Genomic DNA, 14,864 nt, shown 5'->3' on the forward strand with positions numbered 1-14,864 from the left:
CTTGGTTACATGGAATAGGTTCAAGCGCCTGATTGGGCTCTGCCTGCTCCTATTTAACAGCTCGATGTGCTGACCAGACCCAACCTCTTCCTTGGAACAGGCAGGAGAATTGAATGTGTTGTCCCTCTTCTTGATCAGTAATTTCGATGGGCTGAATAGCTTCCAAATATCAGTGCGTAACAAGCTTGAGATGCTGAATGAGCTTCTCTTTTAACTGTGGAAATGTACAGTATCTGTCCGTGCTGTTGTATGAATGTCACAGGCACTTTAACAGCACATGACTGAATTTTGTCCAGGTTTTGCTGCACATGGACACAGATTGGTTCAGGAGCTGAGGGGGTGAGGGGCACATTGTTCTGAACATTGTGTGATCTTCAGTAACCCTCCCAACTTCTGATCTTGTGATGGCGAAAGACATTGATGAAACAGCTGAAGGTGTTTGTGCTAAGGAACTAACCTAAGGATCTCCTGAAGAAATGTCCGGGGACTGAGAAGACTGTCGACCATTGATCTCAAGCATCTTTCTTTGTACTCTGAAAGACCCCAACGAGTCGGGAGGTTACACCTAATTCCCATTCAGCTCAAATATATAGGTTGTCCCGATGACACCCTCAGTCAAATATTGCCTTTATATCGTGGCCATTCACTCTTCCCTGAGCCCCTATGTTCAACTCTTGTTCATATCAATAGGTGACGGTGCATTTCTTCTCACAGAGGATAATAGCTTTAAATTAAGGTTGTGTAGGTATAGGACAGATGTTAGGGGTAGGTTCTTTACTCAGCGAGTCGTGGGGGCATGGAATGCGCTGCCTGTGGGAGTGGTGGAGTCAGAATCTTTGGTGACCTTTAAGCGGCAATTGGATAGGTACATGGATGGGTGCTTAAGCTAGGACAAATGTTCGGCACAACATCGTGGGCCGAAGGGCCTGTTCTGTGCTGTAATGTTCTATGTTCTACGTGCCCTTGATAAGTATGTACCTGTCAGGCAGGGAGGATGTGGTCGAGTGGGGAAGCCATGGTTTACTAAAGAAGTTGAATCTCTTGTCAAGAGGAAGAAGGGGCTTATGGTAGGATTAGATTAGATTCCCTACAGTGTGGAAATAGGCCCTTCAACCCAACAAGTCCATACTGACCCTCTGAAGAGAAACCCACCCAGACTAATTTCCCTACATTTACCCCTGACTCATTCACCTAACACTATGGGCAATTTAACTTAGCCAATTCACCTAACCAGTACATCTTTGGACTGTGGGAGGAAACAGGAGCACCCAGAGGAAATCCACACAGACACAGGGAGAATATTCAAACTCCACACAGACAGTCGCCCAAGGCCGGAATTGAAGCTGGGTCTCTGGCACTGAGGCAGCAGTGCTAACCACTGAGTCACTGTGCCACCCCCAGTAAGGGCGTTTGAATTTTACAAATTAGCCAGGAAAGACCTAAAGAGAGCGCTAAGAAGAGCCAGGAGGGGACATGAGAAGTTGTTCGCAGATAGGATCACAGAAAAGCCTAAAGCTTTCGATAGGTATATCAGGAATAAAAGAATGACTAAAGATTAGGACCAATCTAGGTTAGTTTCGGGAAGTTGTGTGCGGAGTCCAATGAGGTAGGGGAAGCGCTAAATAAATATTTGTCAGTATTCACACTGGAAAAAGAGCATGTTGTTGAATAGAATACTGAGATACAGGATACCAGACTAGATGGGATTGAGGTTCACAAGGAGGAGGTGTTAGCAAATCTGGAAAGTGTGAAAATAGGTAAGTCCCCTGGGCCAGATGGGATCTATCCTAGGATTCTCTGGGAAGCCGGGAGGACAATGCAGAGCCTTTGGTTTTGATCTTTATGTCGTCATTGTCTACAGAAATAGTGCCAGAAGACTGGAGGATAACAAATGTTGCCCCCTAGTTCAAGAAGGGGAATAGAGTCTACCCTTGGAATTATAGACCAGTGAGCCTTACTTCAGTTGTCAGTAAAGTGTTGAAAAAGGTTATAAGAGATAGGATTTATCATCTAGAGAGGAATAAGTTGAGCAGGGATAGTCAACACAGTTTTGTGAAGGGTAGGTCATGCCTCACAAAGCTTAAGTTCTTGGAGATGGTGACCAAACAGGTGGATGAGGGTAAAGCAGTTGACATGGTGTAAATAGATTTCAGTAAGGCATTTCATAAGGTTCCATATGGTAGGCTTTTGCACAAAGCATGGAGGCAAGGGATTGAGGGTGATTTAGCAGTTTGGATAAGACATTAGCTAGCTGATTTCAGTATTTCAGACGACAGAGGGTGGTGGTTGATGGGGAATGTGCATCCTTGAGTTCAGTTGCTTATGGTATACCACAATGATCTGTTTTGGTTCCACTGCTGTTTGTCATTTTTATAAACGATGAGGACGTAGAAGAATAGGTTAGTAAATTTGCAGATGACAAGGTTGGTGGAATTGTGGACAGTGTGGAAGGATGTTACAGGTTACAGGGGACATAAATAAGCTGCAGAGCTGGGCTAAGAGGTGGCAAATGGAATTTAATGTGGATAAGTGTGAATTCATTCATTTTGGAAGGAGTAATAGAAACAAAGAGTACTGGGCTAATGGTAAGATTCTTGGTAGTGTAGATGAGCAAAGAGATGTGTGTCCATGTGCATAGACCCCTGAAAGTTGCTACCTAGGTTGATATCTCTTTACCCTGCAGGCACTCTGCCTCTATTCCTGATGAAGAGCTTTTGCCCGAAACGTTAATTTTCCTGCTCCTCGAACTGCTGTGCTTTTCCAGCACCACTCTAAATCTAGAATCTGGTTTCCAGCATCTGCAGCCCTTGTTTTTACCTAGGAGAAAGTGAGGTCTGCAGATTCTGGAGATCAGAGCTGAAAATGTGTTGCTGGTAAAGCACAGCAGGTCAGGCAGCATCCAAGGAGCAGGAGAATCGACGTTTCGGGCATAAGCCCTTCTCAAAGATTTCAACCTACCTCCTGTTCCTTGGATGCTGCCTGACCTGCTGTGCTTTACCAGCAACACATTTTCAGCTCTTGTTTTTACCTAGGTTGATATGGTTAAGGCTGCATATAGTGTGTTAGCTTTTACTGGTAGAGAGATTAAGTTTCAGAGCCATCAGGTCATGCTGCAGCCATACTCAAGTATGGTACACAGTTCTGGTCACTGCATTATTGGAAGGACGTGGAAGCTTTGGAAAGGGTTCAGACAAGATTTACTGGGATATTACCTGGTATGAAGGAAGGTTTTATGAGGAAAGGCTGAGGGACTGGAGGCTGTTTTCATTAGGGAGAAGGTGGTTGAGAGGTGACTTAATTGAATATAAGATAATCAGAGGGTTAGATAGGGTGGACAGAGAGAATCTTTTTTCCTCAGATGCTGATGGCTAGCATGAGGGGACATCGCTTTAAATTGAGTGATAAATACAGGACAGATGTCAGAGATAGTTCCTTTACTCAGTAGTAGGGACATGAAACGCACTGCCTGCAACAGTAGTAGACTTGCCAACTTTAAGGGCATTTAAATGATCATTGGATAGACACATGGATGAAAATGGAATAATGTAGGTTCGATGTATTTCAGATTGGTTCAATAGGTTGGCGCAATATCAAGGGCTGAAGGGTTTGTACTGCGTTGTAATGCTGTATGTGACTCCAGACCACAGCAGTGTAGTTGATCAATTTGGAGTAGGCTATAAATCTTGGCTTAGCTAGCAACATCCCATGATTAAACATTAAAAATTGATCATTTAGGCTCATGTAAAGTGTCATTTACTAAGAACAAGTGCAGTTTATGAGAGTACAAAAGAAATTAAACATTGGACATATAAACTCAGCTCATAGAAATCAACAGCAGCTTGTAAAATACAAAAAAGTAACAAAATCTTCTAACATTGCACCAATAAAAAGTGCACAAATTTCACTTTGTACATACATTGGTACAGTTATTTCTGGATTCCACATACAATTTGGTCTGACTAAAACACCAAAGACAGTGGATAAACATGCTATCAAACAAGTCACTGGTTAAAGACTTCTCAGCTTGAAGTCTGGCATTGTTTACTGAAAAGAAAAATCCCAAAAGAGAGATTGAGGTTCAAATTACTCTCAAGAACAATGTATTTTTGAACATGTTACTATTTCTACAGTCGAGGGACATAGTTACTAAACTCCAAACATAACTAATTTAAGATAGTGAATGCATGGAACAGACTATACAGGGAGACACTAGAAACACATAAAAGGTAAACAAAATTTAGAAGAACTTGATGAACTGCACTCTTCTCTAGTCCTATTCTTTACTATATTCCTACGCAAAGGAAACTACATTCTCAACACAGATCAGCTTTGAGACATAAACAAATTGCTGAAAAATCTCAGCAAGTCTGGCAGCATCTGTGGCGAGGAATCAGGGTTAAAAATTCGAGTCCACTAACCCTTCATCAGCTTTGAGATCCGGGTTTAAATCCAGCATACCTTTATTTAGATCGAGTGCCTTTGCAAAAAGACGTTGGACCCACATAAATTATAACGTTTCTCAAAGTACAAGACTACCATTTACATTGGCAAAATAATTGAGAAACCATAAAGATGCTTTTACCTATAAGAATTTTAATGTCTTTCCTACAGAGGTGTTTGTGGTAAATGGCAGGACAGATCACAAAACTAATGCAGCCAGCTCTGCTCCCCTTATTTTCATTCATTTTATTAAAATGTTATTTTACTCTTCTGCTTCACATATATTCTTTCATTTCTTTCTTCAGATAGTTTCCTCATTGAGCACAATATCTTTGACCTCCTGGGTCACAGAAAGCATACAAAATACAAACAAATGCTTGAAGTAAATAGCAATCAGCAGCCAGAGTTTAATAAACGTTATACATAAAAAAAATTGAAACCAGTTTTCCCTCTTTACAAGGAATGACAATCCTGCAGAATAACTTCACAATCTGATTTCTCTTATTGAAAAATGCTGAAAATCATTGAAAATAAAGTTGCTTACTGACAGAAACTGTTTATTTTTCTTTGATTATTTATCACGAAGACACAAGTTGCCATTTTTTTTTAAACAATGTGATTGTATTAAATGCGACTCAAAAATATTAAAACCAGCTAAGGCTTCTAAAAACCAGTGTTATTTTACAGAACATAGAAAAGTACAACACAGAACAGGCCCTTCAATTCACTGCTATCCATGTACATGTCCAGCAGTTGCTTAAATGCCCCTAATGACTCTGCTTCCACCACGACCGCTGGCAATGCATTCACAACTCTCTGCGTAATGAACCGACCTCTGATGTCTCCTCTACACCTTCTTCGCAATATCTTACAACTATGACCCCTCATACCAGTCAATCCTGCTCTGGGGAAAGTCTCTGGCTATTGACTCTGTCCATGCCTCTCATTACCCTGTATACCTCAATCAGGTTGCCTCTCTTCCTCCTCCTCCTCCTCCTCTCCAGAGAGGGAAGTCTGATCTTAGTCAACATCTCCTCATAAGACAAGCTCTCAGTCCAGGCAGCATCCTGGTAAATCTTCTTTGCACCCTCTCCATAGCCTCTGTATCCTTCCTATAGTAGGGCAACCAGAACTGGACACAATATTCCAAGTGTGGTCTCACAAGGGACTTGTAGAGCTGCAGCAAAACCTCACAGCTCTTAAACGCTATTCCCCTCTTAATGAAAGCCAAAACAACATATGCTTTCCTATCAAAGTAACAGAGTGGCTAACAGAGTGGTGCGCGAAAGGAGGGTTCCTTTGCATGGGGCACTGGCATCATTATTGGAACAAGAGGGATCTGTACCTTTGAGACAGTCTGCACCTGAAGCAACTTGGGACCATTCTAGCAAAAAGGGTAAATAGGGTGGTCAACAGGACTTTGAACTAGGAAGTGGTGGTGGTGGTCGGGGTGGTTGTAAAACTCCAAGCAGTATAATGACCAATGGGAAACAAAGCAGCAGGTTAACATCTGTGGAGGTGGATTGAACTGCATAGAAAAGTATGAGAAAAATGGAAAGGTGAACTCCTGAGTAGCTATTAAAATCTTCAGCCTACAAAATAGGACAGTGTTTGGAAAGGAATCAAACTTCAAGCACACTGGCTCAATAAATGACAAGGAGAAGAGGGATGGTAAATACAGGACTGAAGGTGCTTTATCTGAATGCACACAGTATATGAAATAAGGTAAATTATCTTGTGGCACAGATTGAAATTGGCAGGTATGATGTGGTGAGCTTCCTGGAGACGTGGCTGCAAGGGGATTAGGACTGGGAACTAAATATCCAAAGATATACATTCCATCAAAAAGATGGGCAGGTGGGGTTGCCTTGTTAGTAAGAAACAACATTAAATCAATAGCAAAAAAACCAAGTAGAGTCAGATGATGTAGAATATATGCTGGCAGAGTTGAGGAATTACATACAGGCCTCCAAAGAGTACGCAGTATTTGGGGCACAAGATACTTGAGGAGAAAGAAAAGGCATCTAAGAAAGGCAAGGTTACTGTGACTATGAGGGAATTTCGATATACAGATGAACTGGAAAACTCCGGTGGACTAGTAGTGGATCACAGGAAAAGGAACTTGTGGAATGTCTATGAGATGGCATTTTGGAGCTGCTTGAAATAGATAATTCTGGATTTTGTGTTGTGCAATGAGGCAGACTTGATAAGGGAGCTTAAAGGTGAAGGAACCCTTAGGAGTCAGTGACCATAACATGATAGAATTTACTCTGCAATTTGACAGGGAGAAGATGGAATCAGAGGTAGCGGTATTATAGTTGAATAAAGGCAACTAGAGGCATGAGCTGACCAGAATCGACTGGGAGTGGAGCCCAGCAGGAAAGACGTAAAACAGCAGTGGCAGGAGTTTCTGGGAGTAATTTGGAAGACAGCAAAAATTCATCCCAGATAAAAGATGCATACTAAAGGGAATATGAGGCAACCATGGCTGACAACGGAAATCAGGGACAGCATAAAAGCAAAAGAAAAAGCATATAATGCGGAAAAGAGCAGTGAGAAGCCAGAGGATAAGGAAGCATACAAAGACCAGAAGGCAAAGAAAGAAATGAAGAAGGAGAAGATTAAACGAGAGGGTAAGCTAGTAATAAAAGGTGGCAAAAGTTTCTTTAAATATATAAAAAGGACAAAGAGAAGCAAAGGCGGACATTGGACTGCTGGAAAATAGTACTGGAGTAGTAGTAATAGGGAACTTGTTCAAGGGGCAACTATTGAGTGTCCTTGATAATTATGTATTGGATCGGCGCAACATCGAGGGCCCAAGGGCCTGTACTGCGCTGTATTCTTCTATGTTCTATGTTCTATGTTCTAAAATGGCTGAGTACTTTGTGTCAGTCTTCACAATGGAAGACACAAGTAACACCCCAAAAAAAATCAAGACAGTCGGAGGGGTCACTGGTGGTGGTGGTGGCAGCGCTGTGTATGGGGGCCATCACCAAGGAGAAGATGCTAGAAAAACTGCAAGGTCTGAAGGTGGATCAATCACCTGCTCCAGATGAACTAGAGCCCACAGTTCTGACAGAGATAACTGAAGAGATAGTGGAGGCATTGATACTGATCTTTCAGGAATTATTGGAGTCAAGGCAGGTCCCAGAGGACTGGAAAACCACTAATGTAACCTGCCGTTTAAGGATCAGATTTCTGAATACTTGGAAGTGCATGGTAAAATAGGGCAAAATCAGCATGGATTCAGGCCAGGCAGCGTCCAAAGAACAGGAGAATCAACGTTTCGGGCATAAGCCCTTCTTCAGGAACTTATTTTGAGGGGGCTAGAATATAAAAGCAGAAATGTACTTCTGAGGCTTTATAAAGGTCTGGTCAGACCACATATAGAGTATTAGGAGCAATTTTGGGCCCCATACCTCAGGATGGTTGTAATGGCCCTGGAACAGGTCCAGGAGGTTCACATGAATGATCCCAGGAATGAAAAGCCGACGAGGAATGTTTGAGGATTGTGGATCTATACTCTGAGTTTAGAATGATGGGGGACAACCTGACTGAAACTTACAGAATACTGAATGGCCTGGACAGAGTGAACTTTGGGAAGATGCTTCCATTGGCAGGAAAGACTAGAACTCAAGGTCATAGCCTTAAAATAAAGGAAAGACCCTTTACAACAGAGATAAGGAGAAACTTTATTCAGAGAGCAGTAAATCAATGGAATTCATTGCCACAGAAAGCTGTGGAAGCCAGGCTATTGAGTATATTTAACACAGCGATAGACTGGTTCTTGACTGTCAATGGGATCAAGAGTTACGGGGAGGAAATGGAAGAATGGCGTTGAGAAACTTATAAGCTATGATTGAATGGTGCAGCAGAGTCAAAGAGTCAAGTGCAGCCTAATTTCTGCTCCCGTGTCATATGGTCTAACCTCTGGAACCACCTATAATGCACCAAAGTATAATTTTGAAAATCTCTCGTCCTAGTCCCTTGCTCTCAATCTGCTGTCTCACCATTAAATTTTGGAATCTTAAATGTCTTCATTTCTCAACATCCTTCTCCTCTTGGATAGGTTATGCACAGGAAAGAACCTTAACAGGCAAGTATTCCCTTTCCACCTACCTGGATCACCTTGTCCACTTTAAGGTCTTCTAAGGACGGGTACAAAGACATCTTTACAGAAATGTAAAAGCCTTAAAAAGAAAAATGTAATTTAGCATACATTTGTGATGTAAAATATTACAAATGATCTTTTCACACATTGTATAGAAATATCTATTTCAAAATACTGCATAAATTGACATCTTGTTTTTAAGCATGAAAAGTTATTGCAATTGTTCTCTTATGGAAATTATATTTCATCCAATCACTTATTCCTTATTTTCCAGATGCAACTTAAAAGGGAAATAAACAATACACCTGACCATACTCAACATTGGGCAAGGAGAGTAAAGTTGCCTCAATTGTCAAAAACATTCTTAGCATTTTGACTGCAAATACAGATGAGCTGGAGTAAATTCCAATGTTGCAGTAACTGATAACCATGTAAACATTTTCCATTACTGTGCAATTCATGTATGATGGGCTGATCAATTTGCACAGAAATTGAATTCATAATTTATGCTCCACATAAATGGAAAAAGTGACGGGATAGAGTATAGCACAAGTTCACTAGGATTTTGCTTTGAATAAAGATACCTAGACAGACTTTAGAATGACTTGAGAAAGAGGAAAACAGAAAAGTGTGATAGCCATGGTGTAGCAGGCAGCATTCCCGCACCTGTTCTGGAAGGTTCCACTCTAGGACTAAGCACAAACATCTAAACTGAATTTAGTGCTGCAAGTGCCCTAATTCCAACACCCAGGCTCAAAGAGCATTACCCAATTCCTCCATGTGAAGCATGCTATGCATAGACTGGTCACTGCATTTCCCATTTTACAATAATGTGAAATACTTGGGAACACCCAGTAACACGCATGGGGTGGGGTTTGCATTGAAGACTTCAGTCATGCAAACAGATTGTATTAAGTAGTCAAACAATTAAAAAGATTGGATGTAGGTTTGCTCACCGAGCTGGAAGGTTCACTTCCAGTTGTTTCATCACCATACTGGGTAACATTTTCAGTGAGCCTCTGAACAAAGCACTGCTGATGATTCCTGCTTTCTATTTACATGTTCGGGTTTCTTTGGGAAAACAACAAACTGCCATTCCTAGATGTCGCAGTAGAACAAACAGCCAATGGACAACTTCAAACCAGCGTCAACAGGAAAACAACATACGGACAAAATATGAAACTACAGATGCGATCACCTCAACATCCACAAACGAAGTTGCATCAGAACGTTATTCCAACGAGCCAACACACACTGCAACACATAGGAACTATGCAGAGCAAAGGAAAATCACCTATACAGTGTATTCAAAAAGAACAGGTACCCAATGAACATAGTCCCCTGATTTCTCAGCAACAAACTAAACAAGCAGACAAAACACTTCCAGACACCCTAGTCACTCTCCCCTAAAAAGGCATTTCGGAAATGATGCCAGACTACTCAGACCTCTTGGCATCATGGTAGCCCTCAAATCTACCAACACACTAAAACAGCAGCTAATTAACTTGAAGGACCCTATACAGACAAGAAGCAAAACTAATGTAATTTACAAAATACCGTGCAAGGACTGTAACAAACACTACATGGGACAAACAGGCAGAAAACTAGCCACCAGGATACATGAACATCAACTAGCCACAAAACGACATGACCCTCTCTCACTGGTATCCTTATATACAAATGAGGAAAGACATCAGTTCAAATGGGACAACACATCCATCCTAGGACAAGCCAAACAGAGACACGCACGAGAATTCCTAGAAGCATGGCACTTCAATCGGAACTCTAGCAACAAACACATTGACTTGGACCCCATTTACCACCCCCAGAAAAAAAGAACAGGAAATGAGATCACAATAGGAAATTACATCACCAACCCAAAGATATAAATAGAAAGCAGGAATCATCAGTAGTGCTTTGTCCAGAGGCTCACTGAAGATGTTACCCAGTATGGTGACAAAACATCTGAAAACAAACCTTCCAGCTCACTGAGCAAACCTACATCCAGAGCCTCAACCTGAGCTACAAATCTTTTCAAAACTACACAATTTTAAAAATTCCCTACAGAGTGGAAACAGGCCATACAGCCCAAAAGGTTCATACCGACCCTCCAAAGAGTAACCCATTCCCCTACCCTATGAGATATTTGTATCATCGATAGTCACAGGTGAGGTGCCGGAAGACTGGAGGTTGGCAAACGTAGTGCCACTGTTTAAGAAGGGTAGTAAGGACAAGCCAGGGAACTATAGACCAGTGAGCCCGACCTCGGTGGTGGGCAAGTTGTTAGAGAGAATCCTGAGGGACAGGATGTACAAGTATTTGGAAAGATAAGGACTGATTGGGGATAGTCAAAATGGCTTTGTGCGTGCAAAATCATATCTCACAAACTTGATTGAGTTTTTTGAAGTAACAAAGAGGATTGATGAGGGCAGAGCGGTAGACGTGATCTATAGGAAAGCGTTCAACCAGATTCACCATGGGAAACTGGTTAGCAAGATTAGATCTCAGAATACAGCGAGAATTAGCCATTTGGATGCAGAACCTGACTCAAAAGGTAGAAGACAGAGGGTGGTGGTGGAGGGTTATTTTTAAGATTGGAGGCCAGTGACCAGTGGAGTTCCACAAGAATCGGTGCTGAGTCCACTACATTTTGTCATTTATATAAATGATTTGGATGTGAGCTTAAAAGGTATAGCAGGTAAGTTTGCAGATGACACCAAAATTGGAGGTGTATGGACAGCGAACTTGGTTACCTCGAATTACAATGGGATCTTAATCAGATGAGCCAATGGGCTAAGAAGTGGCAGATGGAGTATAATTTAGATAAATATGAGGTGCTGCATTTTGGGAAAGCAAATCTTAGCAGGACTTATACACTTAATGGTAAGGTCCTAGGGAGTGTTGCTGAACAAAGAGACCTTGAGTGCAGGTTCACAGCTCCTTGAAAGTAATTACAGATAGGTAGGATAGTGAAGGAGGCATTCGGTATGCTTTCCTTTATTGGTCAGAGTATTGAGTACAGGAATTGGGAGTTCATGTTGCGCCTATACAGGACATTGGTTAGGGCATTTCTGGAATATTGCGTGCAATTCTGGTCTCCTACCTATCGGAAGGTAGTTGTGAAACTTGAAAGGGTTCAGAAAAGATTTACAAAGATGTTGCCAGGGTTGGAGGATTTGAGCTACAGAGAGAGGTTGAATACGCCAAGGCTGTTTTCCTTGGAGCATCGGAGGCTATGGGTAACCTTATAGAAGTTTATAAAATCGTGAGAGTCATGAATAGGATAAATAGGCAAGGTCTTTTCCCTGGGATGGGGCTGTCCAGAACTAGAGGGCATAGGTTTAGGGTGATTGGTTGCTTTTATATTTTTCCCCTAAGGAGCAATTTTTTCACACAGAAGATGGTGCATGTTTGGAATAGGCTGCCAGAGGAAGTGGTGGAGGTTGGTACAATTACAATATTTAAAAAGGTATCTGGATGGGTATATGAACAGGAAAGATTTGGAGGCATATGGACCGGGTGCTGACAGGTGGGACTAGACTGTGTTAGGATACTTAGTTGGCATGGACAAATTGGATCAAAGCGTCTGTTTCTATATTGTACATCTCTAGGAGTCTATTTACCCTCGAGTAACGCACCTAACGTTTTGGGCAATTTAGCATGGCCAAATCACCTGATCTGCACATCTTTGGACTTTGGAAGGAAACTGGAGCACCCAGAGGAAACCCACGCAGACACGGGAGAATGTGCAAACTCCACAAAGGCAGTGGCCCGAGACAGGAATCAAACCCAGGTCCCTGGTGCTGTGAGGCATTGCTCACCACTGAACCACTGTGCTGCCTTAAAAAGTTCTATAAAAGATCACAAAATATTTATAAATGAAGACTAGGTTGTTGAATTGAATAAGTTACAAATAAAGGTCAGTGAAAATGAGAAGAGTGATTGAGAAGTCAGTGATGGGTAGATTAGCTTCCATAGTTTAACTAATGAGGGGAGGCTGGTAAGAAAGCATCAAGAATCTGACAGTACAAATGGTATATGTTATGAGCTCAATAAGACACAGTCAGCACTGCAGAGTGGAAGTGAGCAATCTCAAACACGGCTGAGGAAGGGTCACCGGACCTGAAACGTTAGCTTTATTTCTCTTCAGACTCTGCCAGAACTGCTGAGCCCTTCCAGCAAATTTGATTTTGAATCTTACATGTGGGTTGGAAAACTGAGCAAATGTGAACTCACTGGTTCAGACTGACAGGACAGCTGGAGAGGATGATGCTTTTGGTCTCCAATTAATCTAAATAATGTGAAACCTATCCAGAACATGATAGTGACAAGCACAGAGACACACTCAATTCAGCGAAGTGGCAAAGAGGTCAGCACACATGAACACTGACCTCATGTGCTGGTGAGGCCAATGAGTGGCTGCACATAAATGAAGAGAAAAGATCCTTGAGGAACAGAGAAGGAGACTGCATAGAAAAGAACAGGAGACACTGCCACAAGTTACTGGCATCTTCTCAATGTACAAAAATCTCCCAAAACTGAAATTAAACCAAACAGACACCTGGCATTGACCTAGACACCAGGAAAGACAACAGCAGAAACACCCCTATCAAGCCTGCAAAGTCCTCTTTACTAAGATCTGTGGGCTAGTTCCAAAATTGGGAGGGCTGTCTCAGACTAGTCAAGCAACAGCCTCACAGAATCATACCGTACAGTCAATACACCAGACACTATCACTGGATAGATCATATCCCACTGGCAGGACAGTTATATGCAGCTTGCAGAGAGTTGCACAGGAACTCCTCAACATTGACTGTCAGCCCCATGAAGTCTGATGACTTTAGGTCAAACACAGGCAAGGAAACTTCATGATCATCACATGCTGTCCTCTATCAGCTGATGAGTCAGTACTCATCCATATTGAGCAACATTGGAGGAAACATTAAGTGGCAACGGCACAAAATGTACTTGGTGCAGGAATTCAATGTCCACACCAAAAGTGGCTACGCAGTAGCAGTACTGACTGATCGAGTCAGGTCCTGATGTACACAGCTGCTACATGGAGTCTGCAGCAAGTAGTGAAGGAACCAAGAGAGAAAAACATACTTGACCTCACCCTCACAAATCTGCTGGCTGTAGCTGCATCTGCCAATGACAGCATCTGTAACAGTGACTACAGCGGAGCCCTTCTGAAGCAAAAATGCCTTCACACTGAGAATACCCTCCATCGTGTAGTGTGGCACTATCACGTGCTAAATGGGACAGACTTTCAACAAGTCGAGGAACTCAAGACTGGGCACCCAAGCGGGCCATCAGCAGAACTGTCCTCCAGCACAATTGCAACCTCATAGCCTAGTATATCCCCCACTCAATCATTACCATCGGGCTAAGGGATCAACTTTGGTTCAATAAGTGCAGGAGGGTATGCCAAGAGCAGCAAGAGACGGATCTAAAATGAGGTGTCAACCTGGTGAAGCTACCAAACAGGACTACTTGCATGCCAAACAGCATAAGCAGCAAGACAGAACTAAGCTATCCAAGAGCAAACGGATCAGATCCAAGCTCTGCAATCCTGCCATATCCAGCCATGAATAGTGGTGAGCAATTAAACAACTCACTGGAGAAAGACAGCTCCACAAATATCTCAATTTTCAACGATGAAAGAGCCCAATACATCAGTGCAAAGATATAGCTGAAGCTTTTGCAGTAATCTTCCACCAGAAGTGCCAAGTGGATGACCCATCTTGGCCTCCTCCAGTGATCCCTAGCATCACAGATACTAGTCTTCAGCCAATTCAATTCACTCCATGTAACATCAAGAAAGTTGGAAGCACTGAATATTGGAAAGGTTATAGACCCTGACAACATTGTAGCTATAGTACTGAAGATATATACTTCTGAACTTGCCACTCCCCTAGCCTGTGTTATAACTGTATTGGAAGAACTTGGCATCTACCCAATGTGGAAAATTGGCAAAGTATGTCCTGCACATAAAAAGACAAATCCCACCTACCCAGTCAGTCTACTCGTCAACAAATTGATGGAAGACATCATCAATAGTACTATCAAGCTGCACCTTCTCAGCAATAACCTGCTCAGTGACACTCCGTTTGGGTCCCAATAGGACCACTCAGCTCCTGGCCTCATTACAGTCCTGGTTCAAACACGGACAAAAGAGCTGAATTCCAGAGGCGAGATGAGTAACAAGCCTTGATATCAAGGCCACATTTGACCTAATGTGGCATCAAGGACCCCCAGCAAAACTGGAACAAAAAGGTATCTGGAGGCAAACTTTCTAGAGGTCGGCACATAG

The 14,864-nt window shown here is 42.3% G+C and overlaps 1 protein-coding gene across 1 annotated transcript in view; it reads right to left on the bottom strand.

Annotated features, from left to right (window-relative positions):
* Positions 1 to 13,376, bottom strand: part of LOC122549463 (syntenin-1-like) — a 42,715-nt gene extending 29,339 nt beyond the window's left edge. The window contains exons 1-2 of the mRNA XM_043689322.1: positions 13,265 to 13,376; positions 8,560 to 8,630 (exon numbers count right to left, since the gene is read on the bottom strand). Coding sequence (XP_043545257.1) covers positions 8,560 to 8,630; positions 13,265 to 13,361 — 168 coding nt within the window. The 5' untranslated portion in view covers positions 13,362 to 13,376. The remainder of the gene's footprint in view (positions 1 to 8,559; positions 8,631 to 13,264) is intronic.
* Positions 13,377 to 14,864: the final 1,488 nt, after the last annotated feature.

This window comes from Chiloscyllium plagiosum, chromosome 4, assembly GCF_004010195.1.
Source record: "Chiloscyllium plagiosum isolate BGI_BamShark_2017 chromosome 4, ASM401019v2, whole genome shotgun sequence".
Classification (NCBI taxonomy): Eukaryota; Metazoa; Chordata; class Chondrichthyes; order Orectolobiformes; family Hemiscylliidae; genus Chiloscyllium; species Chiloscyllium plagiosum.